The sequence below is a fragment of the Bidens hawaiensis genome, unplaced genomic scaffold, assembly GCF_021521415.1.
Source record: "Bidens hawaiensis isolate Kalapana, Puna unplaced genomic scaffold, B.hawaiensis_p1.1 tig00010732_1, whole genome shotgun sequence".
NCBI lineage: Eukaryota > Viridiplantae > Streptophyta > Magnoliopsida > Asterales > Asteraceae > Bidens > Bidens hawaiensis.
In genome coordinates this window covers 141,548-158,944 of record NW_027491822.1, presented here as the reverse complement: position 1 = coordinate 158,944, position 17,397 = coordinate 141,548, and the positions used below count along the sequence as shown (strand labels likewise).

The 17,397-nt window shown below is 36.2% G+C and overlaps 2 protein-coding genes and 1 pseudogene across 2 annotated transcripts; 2 read left to right on the top strand and 1 right to left on the bottom strand.

The window, feature by feature from the left end:
• The first annotated feature begins 3,645 nt into the window (after positions 1-3,645).
• LOC143536084 (aspartic proteinase Asp1-like) lies at positions 3,646-5,812 on the top strand (annotated as a pseudogene).
• Positions 5,813-7,534: 1,722 nt separating this feature from the next.
• On the top strand, positions 7,535-9,940 carry LOC143536083 (aspartic proteinase Asp1-like). The gene is made up of 9 exons (XM_077030161.1): positions 7,535-7,668; positions 8,047-8,164; positions 8,248-8,474; positions 8,553-8,786; positions 8,861-8,999; positions 9,088-9,282; positions 9,354-9,426; positions 9,510-9,597; positions 9,724-9,940. The coding sequence occupies exons 1-9, from the start codon at positions 7,535-7,537 to the stop codon at positions 9,806-9,808; spliced, it is 1,293 nt and encodes a 430-aa protein (XP_076886276.1). The 3' UTR covers positions 9,809-9,940.
• A 204-nt stretch (positions 9,941-10,144) lies between these two features.
• LOC143536060 (protein CELLULOSE SYNTHASE INTERACTIVE 3-like) lies at positions 10,145-17,087 on the bottom strand. Its single transcript, XM_077030145.1, has 6 exons — positions 17,035-17,087; positions 13,921-16,969; positions 11,303-13,847; positions 10,770-11,224; positions 10,572-10,688; positions 10,145-10,484 (listed from the first exon to the last, which is right to left on the bottom strand). The coding sequence occupies exons 1-6, from the start codon at positions 17,085-17,087 to the stop codon at positions 10,278-10,280; spliced, it is 6,426 nt and encodes a 2,141-aa protein (XP_076886260.1). The 3' UTR covers positions 10,145-10,277.
• Between the last annotated feature and the right edge of the window lie 310 nt (positions 17,088-17,397).

Sequence of the window (17,397 nt, the reverse complement as noted above, 5' to 3'; positions counted from 1 at the left end):
CTGATATACTAGTTAGTTTTTAAAACCCCTCCAACAAAAATTCCAAAAAATTAATTAAAAAATCATAACTCAAAATATAAATAAAAAACGAAAAGTGTAAAAAAACTAAAACGTTTCCGCCTTTTCCCCCGTTCTACAAAAAAAAAAAAAAAAAAAAAAAAAACCCCCGAGAAATGAACTGAAACCGAAAGTCGACGAAAACGAAACATAAACCAAAACTGAACCGAATTGATCGAAACCGAAAACATCAATCAAAACAAAACTAAAAAACTGAACCCGAACAGAAATGAAATTGAAAAAACCGACCACAACGAAACAAAAGGCCGAAAACGAATCTGAAACTGACCAAAAACAAACAAAAGAAACCGAAACCCAACCCATCCAGTGCTCCGAAACCGACCAAAAAGAAACAAAGGAAACCGAAACCCAACCCATCCAGTGCTCCGAAACCGACCAAAAAGAAACAAAGGAAACCGAAACCCAACCCATCCAGTGCGAAAACTCGTGTCGGCTCGAAACCTAAACCGAACTCGTTCCAATCCAAAACCCGTTTCACCCGAGCTTGCCACTTTTCCTTAAGACACTAACCCACATTGACCCATTTCTTTAAATTTGTCGACCCGTTTTGACCCAAAAATAAGAAGGTGGAATTTCAAGTGACCCATTTTGACCCATCTTATTAAAATTTATAACCCAAACCAACCTATATGATTTTTAAAACAACCCAAATTGACCCATTTGAAATGGTTTAGATCAAGATTGCCACCCCTAATTTAAATATCTCGTGATGCACTTGTGACAAGAAATTTTTTCAAACCTTAAAATATGTTGACATTTTCGTTGCTCTTGCATCATTCAACCATTGAATATATCACATGCATGCTAGTAGGAAATTAGACGCAAGCAAACCTTTAGGAATAACCCTAAGTCCCTAACAGAAATTAAAAATACGAAAATAACTAGACACAAGCCAATGCGCTCGTTCTATGTAACTAGGTTACGATGGGCCAACCTCGAACTTCTGCCATCACACCGGTGATCAAGTCTTGTCGCGGATATATGGGTGACTAGTTTGTTTTTCATATGAGATGTAAAGATGTTTTTTTAGTCATTTTCACTTAAATTTCAAAATGTAGTTGAGCATAGGGACATGATGTGAATGCTCTAAACTTAGAACATGGTGTCCTTCCATCAAGTGTTTAGTTTTCCATGTTAAAAAGATAAGCTCAAACCATCATTGAATTTTTTAAACTTATGTTTTATAATAAACACAACGTATCAAACAAGATTATAAATAACTTATAAGACGTTTTTCATAATACATTTATAAACTTAGTTCAATACTACGTGGCAAGTTGTTCTTCTAATATGGATACTCTATAAAATCTCCTTATTTTATAATAGAAGATAGGTAATTTATATAGATTTTTTAAAATGGTTCTTTAGATTTTAATAATCCCAACTTTCTGTTATTGGTCGATAATAATCCCAACTTTGTTTATACCCATCAGTGGTCTCAAATTTAAAAAAGTTGGCTCTCAATGGTCTCCCGTTAAAAAAAACCTCACGGCGTTAAGTTTTTTTTGAATTTTAAACTGATTTTTTAGGGCTTTTGATCGGAAGAAAGATACGAGTCGATTGATGTAAAACTTAGCTCGAAACGATACTCCAAACAACTTAATTTTTGTTAATTTTAAATTCAACTACCCGATTTGAAGCACTAATCAAACCATTTGAAGCATCATTTCGAGCTAAGTTTTATGCTAATCGAGTTGTATCCTCCTTTCTATCAAAATCTCTAATAAATCAGTTTGAAATTCGGAAAAAACTTAACGCCGTTAGGTTTTTTTTAACGGAGGACCATTGAGAGCCAGCTTTTTTAAATTTGGGACCACTGATGGGAATAAACAAAGTTGGGATTATTATTAGCCAACAACAGAAAGTTGAGATTATTAAATTCCTATTTTCCTAAAATATATTCAAGTAAATAGTATTAATCTTGTGTCAGTTACCTAAATAACACGTTAAGACCATCTCCAATATGAGGAGGACAGAGGATAGATACCAGTCGCATCATACCACTATCTGTCCTTCATGTCAGCATGCCCGACTTCACCACTGGTATTCTCATGCATTTGGCTCTTTATCTTCTCATCTTACATTCCCACCTCACCCATGGAGACGAAATTCTCAACATTTCTTTAGTTGATATTACATGTCTTTCTCATCCACATCAGCCTAAAGACGTCCAAGGGTTTGATAATTTATGAAAACATGTAATTGCTTGAGCACAATAACAAAATAAAAAAGAAAAAAGTAAATAAAAAGGTTTTTAATAATCTATCTATGCTGTATAAATAAAGCTTTAAGTGTAACATATCATCACCATGATGATTCTTACAAAATTATCCCCCCTCCCTTCATATTAAATACATTTCTCTTTCTTATTAATAATTTTGTATTTTATTTTAATCTTTCGTTTTCTCTTTTTAATAATTATTTCTTGATTAAAAAAATTCAATACAACATAAATATGTTATTTTGTTTTATATAAATATATTGTATTATTTATTAATATTAGGTTTTTATAAGTAATATATTTTCACGTTGATTTTGAATAATGATTTCAAAAATTAAGATTTTAAATATATTATATTAGTAAATTAACATTAAAGTTTTATAAGTGATGATATTGTTGGATGAAGAGGCAAGATTAACTTGTAATGTACTAATGTTATTTTATAAAATATTTTTTACAATTAATGTGTTAACTTTTGGAGAGTACCTAATGTCCAATGGTAGTTGGTCCCATCAATTTGATGTATGCTCAAATGAATATTTTGCTCTGCCGAGGAACTTACCCGAATTAGGAACGACCCTGTATGTTTAATGACTCCTATTAAATAATATATTTATTAAGTAACCCGAATTAGGAACGATTTTACACATAATAACTTCTATATTAAGTTTTACCTGACGTATAAGTCATTAATTTGCTTAATTTCCTAGTCCATTATCGAAAAAATGACCACTAATATTGTAATTTCATTTTAACGTCTCATAACCTAATTGTCATTGTAATAATAATGGATCAAAACAAAATTAATTGTTAATTTGAACAAAGATTATGAATTAATTTTGAGCTTTGACTATGTGTATGTGTATGTGTATATATATATATATATATATGTCGTTTTTTTCTGTTTCGTATGTCACAAGTTGGGGCCAATGTTACTCTATCTTATTTTAAGTTTTGGACAATATATTTCTTTGGAATGATTAATATCCCGTTATTAGATAGTACTTTCCCTAGCATCTTAAAATTATTGAGATTTTGAAACACATTTGTTGTCCCCAAAGCTGTATGTATGTACATACGTACATACGAATGCATGCATGCTTGTGCGTGTGTATGCACGTATAGATGTGCACATGCACGCATGTAACGATTTCTGGTTTATAAATAGAGAGGAATTGAAGATGAGAAATTGGAGTAGCAGTCACCTCTCTAGCCTCAACACAAAAACATTAATTTCCATATATAATTTCATCACATTCATCATGCATCCGAGAATCAACATTAATATCTTACACTTGTTTGTTCTTTACGCCGCATTTCAGTTCCTAGGATGTGCTTCAGACGCCATGTTATCACCTTTTGGGGCATCCGCTGCATCCTCGGCCACTGTCTTTTTTCAAGTCATTGGAAATGTTTACCCTGATGGGTATGCATGCATGTATATAAATAACACACGATCCACACACGCACACACACACATATATATATATATGATAAAAACTAAGTTCTAATTAATCCATCTATGATCATTTGTACATTATCAGTCACTACTATGCGAACATGACAATAGGAAATCCACCAAATTCTTACTTCCTCGACATTGACACCGGCAGCGATCTCACTTGGGTTCAATGTGATGCACCATGCGTCAATTGCCTCCCCGTACGTAACTTAACTTATAACAACTAAATCCTGCACCTAGACTTTCCTATCGGTTTTCTTTTTCGTCCCGTCTAATTATAGTTTTTTGCTGTGGTTTTATTTTTTTATATATGGTTTTTCATGGGTTAATTTGTTTTGAATTTTGGTCTTATGATGTTGTCTTACGTTCTAAAAAAACCAACAATTTAATTTGATGATGTATGCACTATATATGTAGGCTCCTCACCTGCCTTATAAGCCTAGCAAAGACCTAGTGAAATGCGACGATCCACTATGGTAGCTTTTCACTCGCCCATCACACCCGATTGTGCGTCTCCAGATGATCAGTGTGACTACGATATCACGTATGCCGATAATGGACAAACTACTGGTGTGTTGCTTAAAGACTGGTTTCCTTTGAGTTACTCTAACGGAACTGTAACCGCGCCTCGTCTTGCATTCGGGTACGTAGCTAGCCTCCTTTTCTTTTTATATTTTTAATTAGTTTTCTGGTAAATTAACTGCAACAACATTTTCAACTTACAAATAAGTGATTTGGTACAATAATATTCAGATGCGGTTACGATCAAAAAGCTACTGGTGAGACTGATCCACCTTATCTTGATGGAGTTCTTGGTCTTGGATTTGGGAAAGTAGGCATCTTGAACCAACTTCAAGAACTTGGTGTGACAAAAAACATAGTGGCTCACTGTTTTAGTTCAAAAGGAGACGGTTATATGTTTTTTGGAGATCAACTTGTCCTGGCCACCTGGATACCCTACATTCACAATGGCATCAAGTGAGAATATTATTATTAACTAATTAATTAATGACTTAATGTTTCTCAACTAATGATTACAAGGGACACATTCCCCATCTGACATCTAATCCAACATAATTTTAGTTTTAAAACGACTGTCTGACCAAATATTTTCAAAGGACTCATTTATGGTCTGAATAGCCATCCAGATATTGTTCTGGCCAACGATTTTCAAAGTTTGACTTTTTAGCAAGTGTTTTGTGGACGGTCGTTTGATTGATGATGTTTACAAAAAAAAAATTGTCATTAATACTTTACAGTGAACACTACTCTTTGGATACTGTTGAGGTCTTTGTTGGTGATCTAACAAGTGGAATAAAAGGTCTCCCTGTAGTGTTTGATAGCAGAAGTACCTACGCTTATTTTTCTGGAATCGCTTATAGAGTTATAGCTTCCATGGTGAGGATTTTTTTTTACATGTTTAGCTCATTTATATGATTTCGTCATGCTAATCGAGATAACTAATATCCTAAGTCCTAACGTATGTTTGCAGCTTATGAACAGCATAAAAGGAAGGCTACTAAACAAAGCAGATGATGATAACACCCTGCCAATATGTTGGAAAGGTTCAGAACCTTTCAGTTCTGTTCAAGATGTTAGAAACTTATTTGAACCAATAGTGTTGAGCTTTGAAAACTCGAAGAATGTTCGTTTTCCAATGGATCCTGAAGGATATCTCATCATTACTGTAAGTAATACATATTAGCTAGTGATTTAGTGTCCTAACGGTGTGTGTATATCTAACCCCGAAGTCGCAGAGAAAAAAACACACACATAAATTTCAATCTAAAATCTTGTCTCAGGAAAAAGGAAATGTTTGTCTAGGGATCTTGGATGGTACAGAAGTCGGCCTGAATGGTGTTAATGTGATTGGAGGTAAAAGGCTAAAGAAATAAATTATAATTAGTCCGACATGCAATATTATCGATCATATCTTTTATAAATACTTGGTATTTGCAGACATATCATTCCAGGACAAACTCATCATCTATGACAATGTGAGGAAACAGGTAGGATGGGCTCCTGCAAACTGCAACAGTATCTCAAAATAAAAATCATGAGTCTCTCTATGTAATTCCTTAACAGTGATCAGTTAGTCACAAGACATATAGCATATTTGTGTCGTGTCTCGGATCGCCTGCTATATTTATTTTCCGCTGCTCAATGAAATGATCTACACTTACAAAAATAGACGAATTAATAATATAGTTTAACTAAATGCATAACTTATAACACGCTTTATACATACAAACTTTGATTTGATGTTTTATACATCACATTAATTATTGCAAATTTTCTTTAAGTTATAAAGTTAAAATCTTCGTTAAACTGATATTTGTCGAGCCACGGTAAAATACTAAAGTGTTGTACTTATATAACAGTTTGGACCAAACTATAAACTGATTAATGTACGTACAAAGATTTAAAGGTAAGTAATTCATCCATAGTGTAGCCTTTAATACAATTTTGTGGAAAGCGAGGACAAACAAATACCATAGTTTTGAATTAAATGGTGTTTACAAAACCAACGGACCCGCTAAATTTCACATATAGCAAAACTATTGATAGTGTCTGAGGAATGTGATCGAGATGTATCAAACCTTACCTCTATTCATGTGAACAGATAGACTACTTCGAGAAAGAACCCCAACTCCATGTTCAAGAAAAGCATAAGTAAAAAAATCGACTAATTTCACTAATTACTTAAATTACATATATAGCTTGTTCCGAATATTAAGTTTAATCATGTCCAATGCTTTTGAAGTGTTATATATTGGCACCAAAGAGTATCACCGATGACATGCCTCTTTGATACGAGCATTGGAAATATGACCGTGAATAATCTAATTTGCTACCGGTTACTAACGAAGATTACCGAATGATCACTAACGGGCTAATTAGCGACGGATCACCGACAAAGTTTATAGCTTCATCCATGTATTTACTTTTTTATTGGTGAATTAGCAATAGACAGTTTACCGGCATAAAGTTTTTATCTTTATATTGAATACATATAATTTATTTTAATTATATAATATTAAGTCAAAGTAATAATAGTCATAAGAATAACAAATATCATTATTTATTGTTCGTTGATTATTAAACAAACTACAGTTTTGAAATCTATGCATACCTATTTACATTTCTCTGTTTGCATATTGCACCCTTCAAAATTTAATTTGTTTACACACACAAATGTTTTATATTATACCCTCAAGTTTTATTAATTGCACAATAAACCTCACATTTACATATGATTTTCCGCAGCTTTCATGTTGTTAGAGCATTAGGTTTTGTAAGCTATAAGATAAGGTTGTGGTGTGAGTGAATTAGAGATAAAAGCTAGTGATTTTTTATAAAATTTGGGAAAAAAAACTTGTTTGCCTCATTTATTTTTCTTAATATTTGTTATGAGTATAAGAGATAGAAAGTTCAATGATAAATGTATATAAAAATATTATTTAATTGAAATGAAGTAAGAAATAAAATATTTTTTTTAATGTAATCATTGATATGGAGATGAAAGATGGTTTGAGAATCCTCATTAACCTTCACGTTCTATTAAATTACACAAACAACCCCATAAACTTTTAACACTAACACAAAACAGATATTCTAACAAACCAAACCAACACGACCAAGTTCTCACAATTAATTTTAGGTACAAAACAGAATACCGCGTGAAAGTCAAGACAGTGTCGCCACGTCAGTCAGCGGTGTTGGTCAACAATCATCAAACTTTGGGCTTTGGGAGGTTTGAGTAGTTAATGAAGATGCATTCCAGAATCAATCTCGTCGTCTACTTGTTAGCCGCATTATTAATCCATGGATCTTCTCACTCCGCCGCCAAGCAATCAACTTCCGGCTCTGTCGTCTTTCAAGTCACCGGAAATGTTTATCCTAGAGGGTATCTATCTGTATATTAATTTTACTTTTGGACCTTTTTGCCCTTGCCTTTTTGACTTTACTAGTTGTGTGTATGTAGTGTTATTATTAGGCTTTTATAGTATGTATGTATGTATGTATGTATATATGTCTGTGATCCAATTTGAGTGTGGGGATTCCATTTTTTAAACACAAATGGATTATATGTGGATACCTATATTACTTACTTGTTATTAAGTATTATTTTGTAAAGATTTTCGCTTTATTGAAATGCCATTTGGAACAATGGTTTTTGGTACAACTAGGTGTTTGGAATGTTTACATTGTTGGTACAGAAGAAAGTTGTAGTTTTTTTATTTGTGTTAATTAAAGGGATGATGAATTTTACTGCTGTTTGTAGGTACTATCATGTGACAGTTAACATAGGGAATCCACCCAGACCTTATTGGCTGGACATCGATACTGGTAGTGATCTCACTTGGCTTCAGTGTGATGTGCCCTGTGTCAACTGCCTCCCCGTAATATTCTTATTCAAAATATTTAGATGATGTGTTTAGTGTGTTTTGAAAACGGCAATTAAACATTTTTGTTCATGTTGTAGGCGCCTCACAAGCCCTATAAGCCTAGCAAAGACCTTGTGACGTGTAACGACCCGTTGTGTGCATCGGTTCACTGGCCAGACTCACTTGACTGCAAGTCTCCGAAGGATCAATGTGACTATGAAGTTCAGTATGCTGATCACGGGTCATCTCTTGGTTTGTTAGTGAAAGACTGGTTTCCTTTACAGTACATCAATGGAAGTGTAGCCAAGCCTCGTCTTGCATTCGGGTCAGCCTCTTTTTTATTTCTTCTTTTTGTGATTTCTTGTAATGCACGCTCCATAATCTTAGTTTCATGAATTTTTAGATGTGGTTACAATCAAGAAGTTCATTCCTCAATGGACCCACCGTACACTGACGGAATTCTCGGTCTAGGGTTAGGCAAAACAAGTATTTTAAACCAGTTAAATGAACTCGGTTTAACAAGAAATGTGGTGGGCCATTGTCTTGGTGCACAAGGAGACGGATTTCTGTTTTTTGGAAATGAACTTGTTCCTTCTTCAGGGGTCATTTGGACACCCATGTCAACAACCGAAATCGAGTGAGTTTTTTTAGTTATCATTCATTTTTTCCTGTAAATTATATACTTCCACTACTTATCATGAACTTTTTCAGAAAACATTACTCTTTGGGAACTGCTGAATTATATGTTGGCGGAAAAACAAGTGGAATAAAGGGTCTTCCTATCGTGTTTGATAGTGGAAGTACATATACATACTTTAGTGCAGAAGCTTATAAAGCTCTTGTATCCATGGTTAGTCAAAGAGTTGTTGACTTTTCTGGTAATCGTATCTGTCACTTTTATTTTCTTATAACTGCATTGTGCAAACCTATGTTTGCAGCTTATGAATGACATTAAAGGAAAGAAGATCTACACTGCAAACGATGATAAAAGTCTCCCGCTATGTTGGATAGGATCAAAACCTTTCAAGTCCATCCAAGATGTCAAAAACTTGTTTAAGCCGATAATGTTGAGCTTTGCAAAATCAAAGTATGCTCGGTTTCAGATGGACCCTGAAGCATATCTCATCATCAGTGTAGGAAGTCAACTTAAAAAAAAGGTTATTCTTTTCACAATGTTGGTTCACATTTGCGTTTGTTGGCGCAGGAACGTGGAAATGCCTGCCTTGGGATCTTGAATGGATCAGAAGTCGGTCTGGAAAACATTAATCTAGTTGGAGGTAAGAAGCTTAAGACACAAATTTAGTCAAATCATCAATTCAAGTAAATAGTATGCGTTATAAAGCTGCTTTTTTACTTGCAGACATATCATTCCATGACAAAATCATAATCTATGACAATGAGAAGCAGCAGATCGGTTGGGCTCCTGCAAACTGCAAGAAACTCCCAAAGTCCTGAATCTCTCTCTCTCTTCTAACTCCTTAATTTTTGAAAATATATATGTGTTTGTGTGTGTGTATATATATTATATGTAAAGACTTATGTTACAACAAGAATTTTTTCTTGGTTGTTAACAGCATAAATGAAGATCCAGATCATGGAGGGCTTTGCAAGCCCTATGGTTCCAACATTGACATTTTACAAGCCTATTGTGCTGCTTAGTAACTTGAGAAAAGGTTGATAAATAAAGTGCTTCCAGACTTAGATATTGAAAATTAAGGCAATAAACAGTTATTGTATATTTTTAGTAAATCCATCTGTTCAGTTGTTAGTAACAGGTTGTAACTTTTAGTAGTGGCATTTTACATTTGTTATACATGTTTTGTACTTTGGTTTCGCATTTTCTATGGCTATGCAAGTATGTACAAATCTTACTATTTATATATGGTTTGAGGCATAACTTTAAAAATAAACTGATTATAAGTCAAATATCTGAAATTCTCATGATAAAGGCATAAGAAAAAACTATTTAATACACAAAACTTGGATAGGAACTTTCTTGCCAAAATTTGAATCATTTGTACATAACTGAAGCCAGTATGACTGATTTATACAAAGCTATTTTGCATATACGCTGTACATCAGAAGCCAACATAACATTAACCTTACCAGGTTACCAATACTGGACAGATCAAACGCCGACATCATGCATCATACTCGATAACCGGTCAGTCGTGTTCTCATCCAATGTCTTGTTGGACCATGTAATCTCTATTTCAAGTGTTCTAGAAGACCCCTCCTTTTTCGTTCCCTGCCCATTCCTAAGGCTAAATACACCACTGCATACTCCTTCACTCACAACTTTATCAATCTGGATGATCACTTCCCCAAGTGTCGTCTGAAAATATAAAATTAAATAAACACACAATGCCCGTCTAGTTATCGTTCATGAAACAGTTTCAGAAGCAAAATGTAAATAATTTACCTTCCCAAAAGCATTTTTGCTTTTGCATTCAATATGTAATTTCTGGCCCTTAGGAGGCACATCAAAAGCCCATGTAAACCCTTCTTTCCATTCTGGAGACGTATTTCGGCTCACAACCTTGGTCAACATAAGTCAATAACGTTATGCCAGATTAAAAAAACTAAGATATTTAAATGGCAAATTCTTTCATTGCATTACCTTGGTTTGATGAGAAGGACCCTGGCCTATTTTGAGTTTACAGAAAGCGTTAGTGCCTCCCATAACCTGCTTTAAATTATTAGCACGTTTGATGGTAACCGTCAGACAACCTGGTAAGCAATGCAAGAAACCGTCTGCTCTTTCATGGAAGCTTGGAGGGCAAGTTTTCATGAGTATTTGGAGGATGGGGATAGCTTCTGATGCAATCAGCAACTGGGACTTCAAAACATCTATTGGCATAACTGTCCATGAACGTTTCAACAGACATAACGTGTTTAAAACAGTGTCTTGAGCAGCCTCATTACCAGATTTAAGAGCGGTTAGTAAATGAGGGATACAGAGTGTAGCAGCTTCAGAAACATGCAATTTTGGAAAGTTGGAAAATATGACGTGTATCGTTTTCAAAACCTCCTCATTAATAGTTGATGTTGCCCATAATTCTCTCTCTAAAGCCGCTGCAACACAATAACAATAACAGCATGAATATATTGTAAAACGATTACTAACAAAAACGAATTTTAATCTCTTATTACCTGTTAAGGATCGGATAAGCTCATTTGATACATATTCTTGAAGAGTGTGGTTTGAGAATAGAAGTTTAATCAAAAGTGATGCTTGCCCTGCAACCTCTGAATTAGGAGACAGCAATAACTCTTGAATTACTAAAATGCCACCAGCTTCTGCAACAGCTTGTCTATTTGTTCTGCTATGCATAACAAAGTTCTGTAATGCACATATTGTCACCATCTTCATTTCATCAGTGGATTGATCTTCAAGCAAGCTTACTAACGCACGACATGCGGTAACAGAATCTTTAGCTCTAGCTAATCCTTCATTTTGTGACAGGTCACCAAGTGCAAGAGCAACAAAAAGCTTAGCTGGCGTAGATCTAGTCTGTGGATCTAGAAGGTACTGTGCTAAAGGTGCTATTGCATATTTACAATACTTCATCTCTCGTACGCGTACATTGTTAAACAAAGCTTCTAGAAGTCTTCCAGAAGGTTCCTCACATTGATGAGATCTTAGTAGGTCAAGCAAAGCATCTATAACACCAGCTTCAGCCATCTGTTTTGCACATGATAAATCAGATTTCTCTTGAACGATTAGTGCATCAAGAGCTACAAGAATGGTGGGCTCCACGTCTGAGTTCAACATCTTCACAAGAACAACAATTGGCACTCTGAAAAAGTAGTCAACATCAAACCGTAACACATTTGAGAGAACCAATGCAGCTGATTCCCACAATGCATGAGACGGCTGTGGGTCATCTTGAATGATAACTTTTGCCAGCTCAAATATCCCACCAGCATCAGCAACTGCACTTGGCCAGCTAAGCGAGATGCATTCTAACACCTTAATTGCAGTTTGTTGTAAATTCAATATTCCAATCCCGGCAAGCTGCACAAGAGGAATAACTGCATTTTGTGTTGTTATATCTTGCTGAAAGTGCTCCTGAGCAAGCAAATGAGTCAGCAACTCAGTACCAAGTTGTTGGATAGCTTGAGATGGTGATTGTAAGAATGATATTAACGGCTCGATTACTTGACTCGGAGTAAGTTTTTGAGTTTCGAGACTTTGTGGTTTCTCCAATATATTAACAAGTGCCTGCAGGGCATTGTGTTGTCCCCACAGACAAAAATCAGACCGAAGCAAAACATCAAAAAGTGGCTGTACAATCTTGGCAGCAGGCGGGCTTTTAGAAATTGCACTACTGTTTGTTAAGATTCTAAACAGTTCACAAATTGTGGAGCATAAAGCACTGGGGGCAGCTGGGAGTAATACAAGACAGCTATCAATGACACCAGCATTAACAATATCCAACTTGCAGGGAGTTCGGTCTTTTCCAAGCTTAATAAGTGCAGAAATGCTGGCTTCAATAAGCACATAATTTGATCCGGATATTAAACCAACAAGAGGATTAATAACATCATAATCTGCTGCAACACTTGCTGCTTGTTCATCATCCAACAGTTTTTCAAAAGCTAAAACACCAAACTCCACTGCTGAATGGTCATCAGATTGCATCAAAACCACAAGAGGGTCGATGCATCTAGAAGCAATCGGCATTGCACGGATTTTTGAATTTCCAAAAAGAACAGAGCATAACTTCGCCACGTGACTTTTTAATCCTATAGAAGAACTGGAAGATAATATTTTATATAAACTTTCAAGAGGATTTCCTTTCACATCAAGAACCATAGCTGCTCTTCCAGTGTCGGTTGAAATTAGTTTAATCAAGGTGAGAAGAGCAGCTTCTTGTTCACTTTCAGATGCTGCATTTAGCATATCAATCAACGGTTGAAATGCATGCAAAGCAGATTCAGATTCTCTTATATCCTCGCCGGAAAACAACTGATGAAGAGCTCTAGCAGCACTTAACCTAGAAATTCTTGACCCCAAACGAAGAACTGCTATAAGTTGATTTAATGAACTAACTGCTGATTTGTATCTCAAAAGATCAGGGTTGGTGTATATCATTCTCATCAGTTCACAAATAGTGACTTCGGTAAGGTCTTGTGGGCCCAAAGATAAATACTTTGTTAAAGCATCAAGTGCTCCAGATTCAGCCATAAGAAGTTTGTTTGCATCATTTCCGTCTGCAATTGAAGTCAAAAGGCTAACAGCAAAAGGTGGAGCACCTGGTCTATCTGCCATTGGTCTCAAAAGATCTACCAACAAGGGAATAGTTTTGCAAGCTGTTAATCCATTTCTAACTTCTTCAATTGCAAAAAGATGCTCTAAAACAACTTGATCTGGATTACACACCAATGAGAATTCATCAGAAATAGCAATAAGGTCCCGCATATCCTCTTCTGCATAACCAATCAAGGTTGTTAAACCAGCAACCGCACCAGAATTAGCAACTGCAAGACTTAATTCATTATTTCCATTACATACAAGACTAGCCATAGCCTGAGCAGTGAAAAACTTGTCAACAATTTCATCAGATTTCAGCAGACTTGCTAAAACTGGAATGATTTGCATGGTTAATGTTGAAGAAACCACATTTGCATCCTGAAACAGGATGGCCAATAGTAAAGCAGTTATCCATATCCCTTCAGTATCCTCAAGCTCTGCCTGTTAAACAAGAGCATATAAATATTCAGACAAAGTTTTTTAAAAAATATTATAACAAAATTGTGGGACCGACCTGTGAATTTGAAGTATAGTTAGCAAGCTTGACTGAGAGAACCTCAAGCCCTCCAGCTTCCACTACAAAATGCTTATTCTTCTCACTGAACGAAGAAAGAAGAGATAAGAACCACATGCCAGCTGTACCTCCCAATAGATAACCTGGATCGGGTACATCAAACTCACATCCATCATGAAAAACTGTTCTGTTGGCATAACTTCTTGCATTAGCTTCAAAAGTAGAACAACCAGAATTTTGTTTTACAATATCTACAAGTGCATATATAACAGGTTTTAAGTACCCTGACTCATCAAGTGAATCAACAGTTTGCTTTCTGTGCTCCTTTGAAGCACAAATGAGCAATGAAATTGCACCAATTCTCACTTCTAGACTTGTGGCTTCCAGTATCCTGTTACCCAATGCACTAATCGCTCTTGAATTTGCAGCCAACAAGTCACCTAACAAAACGGGTTGGTCTCCACAAAGCCCAGAAAGAATTTCAATTACCTTATCTTGCACTGATTGAGATCCGTCAGCTAAAAAACGCACAAGTGACTCAAAGTTTGAGATAAGTTCAGCAAGAGCAGACCATGGGGAGTAAGTTGAGTTCAAATTTTGTTTCATTTTAGCCAACAAAGAAATTACTTCTAAAGCTTCATATGCATCCTTCCCATTTACATCAAGTCCATTTAAAGAATCAACAATGGCAAGAACAGCAAATTGAAACTGGCCATTGCTACTGAGAACATCGCTTAGTGGAAAATGTTGAAGTAACTGAAAAAGTGCATGGGATGCCCCTTTCTTTCCTTTCAAGCTACCTTCTCCCAACACGCGTGTCAAAGCAGATACAATATCTTCTGCTAATGCCTCTGCAGCAATATGTGAATCGGACAAGAGGTTGGCTAAAGCAGACAAAGCAGTCTCTGCAGCATCAATGGAAGATGTTTTAGCCAACTTGATTAAAGGCTTTACATCCCCTTCAGTAATATAAGGCACTTTGTTTTTAAAATTAGTGTTAGTTGAGCGAGATAAAGCACCCAAGGCCCGTGCTGACTGTGTAGCAATGATTTGTGTGTTGCTTGTCAAAAGCTTCATACAGGGATGCACAACTTCATCTGTTGCAAGGCTTTCACATATATCTTGACGATTGCTGAATAAATCAGCAAGAACAGAAGCTGCATGTTCCTGTGTTTCTTCATTTGAAGAATTAAGAACCTGAACAAGCGATCTCAGCCCTGTATAAGCATCTGATCCTTTTGTCACAAGATCACTATGGGACGCCATTGTAAGCACATGACCCAATACTTCAATCGTGTGGGCCTTTGACTTTGGAGAGTCTCCCCAAAGTAAAGCTAGTAGTTGATTAATAATAGCACCATCAGCTTTATGGAGTAGCTTCTTTAGGGCATTAGAAGAAGCTTCTTGTCCCTTTGATCCACCATTCCTTAGAAACCACAAGAAAGCAGGAATAGCTTCTGCACTTTCAACGCATGCACAAATATCTTCACTATGACAGCATAAGTTCCACAGAACATAAGCTGCATCCCCACGCGCTTTATCAGAGCCCATTTCTAACAGCTGAACAAGTGGTGGAATGCCGCCAGCCGCGGTGATTGCCCACTTGCTGTCATCTATTTGGTCAGTCAAGAGTGCAAGCAACCAAACAGCATACTCCTGATGTTCTTCACTGGATAGACCTAGAAAAGAGATAAGCAATTGGATTCCTTCTCTCTTTTTAATGGCTTCCCATAAGTCAACTCCATCACAACATAAGCTTATCAGAGAAAATATCAGTTCTTCTTGCACATTTGATGATGCCATAGTTATAAGACCGGTCAGCACCTTCTTGGCTTCTGATTGGTTAAGATGTCTTGATAACCAATCATTGCCATACAGACTAGCCATTGCTTCAAGAATACGTTCCTGAACCAAATTATTCTCTCGAGATTTCAAAAGTGCTACTAAAATGTTCTCTATTTTTGTTGCATCGAATTGCTCATCTTCAAGATTTGAATTATGTTCAAAAATCATGAGTGTGTACGCAAGTGCACCGATTACATCATCAACAGGAGCAGCAGATGATTGTGGTGACTTGGCAAGCTCTCCTAGATGTAGAATAAGAGCAGACATTCCACCCCATATGTTTGCCAATGCACGTGTGGCATGTCCCTGAAGAATCTGACCACCTTCTCCCTGCATTGACTCCTTTGAAGGTGCAACCACAGCACCAATGAGAATTGAAACACCATTTGCATCAACAATGGCTTCTTTTGCATTGGATGACCTTGAAGAAACAGCTTCAAGAGCATCAGCAGCACTGCATCTCACAGGAATATCATTTTTTCCGCTTAAGAGTCCAAGTAAAGCCTCAATTGCTCCAGAATCCAAAATCTTTTGCATGCTGTTATTAAAAGCCAGCATTAAACGGGCCAAAAGAGAAGCAGCATTCGACTGAACAGCAGCATTATCAGAAGAAAGTAACCCAACAATAATATCCACTCCACCAGCCTCAAGAGTAACTCTCCAGTATCCATCTTTATCACCACAAAGATTTCTTAACGCCCTAGTGACAAACCCTACAACCACTTTGTCCTGACTTTTCTTGGAATTAAGCTGTTCCCATAAAGATGGAACTACACCTTCTGTAACAAATATCTTCATACCCACGTGATCATCAGAAAGCCCACCTGAAGAAACTTCATAAATAGCTTCAGCTGCAGCCTTTTTGGCCTCAACTGACTCTGATTTCAAAAGTGACAGTAATGGTGGGATGCATCCACCTAAAAGAACCTTCAACCTCAAGTCTTCATGTTTACACAAAGCAGTCAATGTTGCAGCAACATTAACTTTGGCCAAGGGGGTACCATGTCTAAGAATAGATATGAATAATGGCATTGCCTGAGAATGTGAGCCTATAATAGAATGTGCTTCGTTTTGTGCTTTAGCAATATCAAGTAAGCGTGCAGTAATAAGTTCTTTTTCTTGTGGTGAAGACACGTGCCCATGAAGCTGCTCAAGAAAATGAGCAACTGTTGACATTGTTTCTTCAGCAACGTCCATTTTGGTCCTGTAATGAAACCATATATCAGCATTCAACAGACAATTGCGGATCAAAGTGCATTTAGCACTAACCTATTTCCAGAAGCCGTATTCTCTGATGTGTCAAAGAAAGAATGCTTTGACATTTAACCAATACTTAACTTTAGAATATCCTGTACTTACAGCCTCCTGCAAGTCACAAAAAAATAACTTTCTGGCATCTCAATCAACATCCAAACTTGTGAATGAAGGAGCCATAATCCAAAGAATCAACACCTAAACCTTTGAATGAAGAGATGTAAAAAATCAGACGAAACTGGAAGGCTGTTGAAATAAAGTATTGCCTGTGTGGGTCGGCATAGAAGAAGTGAATATCTTGTTTGTATCTAGGGCAAAATCTGTTCCAGTGGTAGCAAATGTCCAGTATCAAATAAAGCAGCTACCTACTTGTGGTTT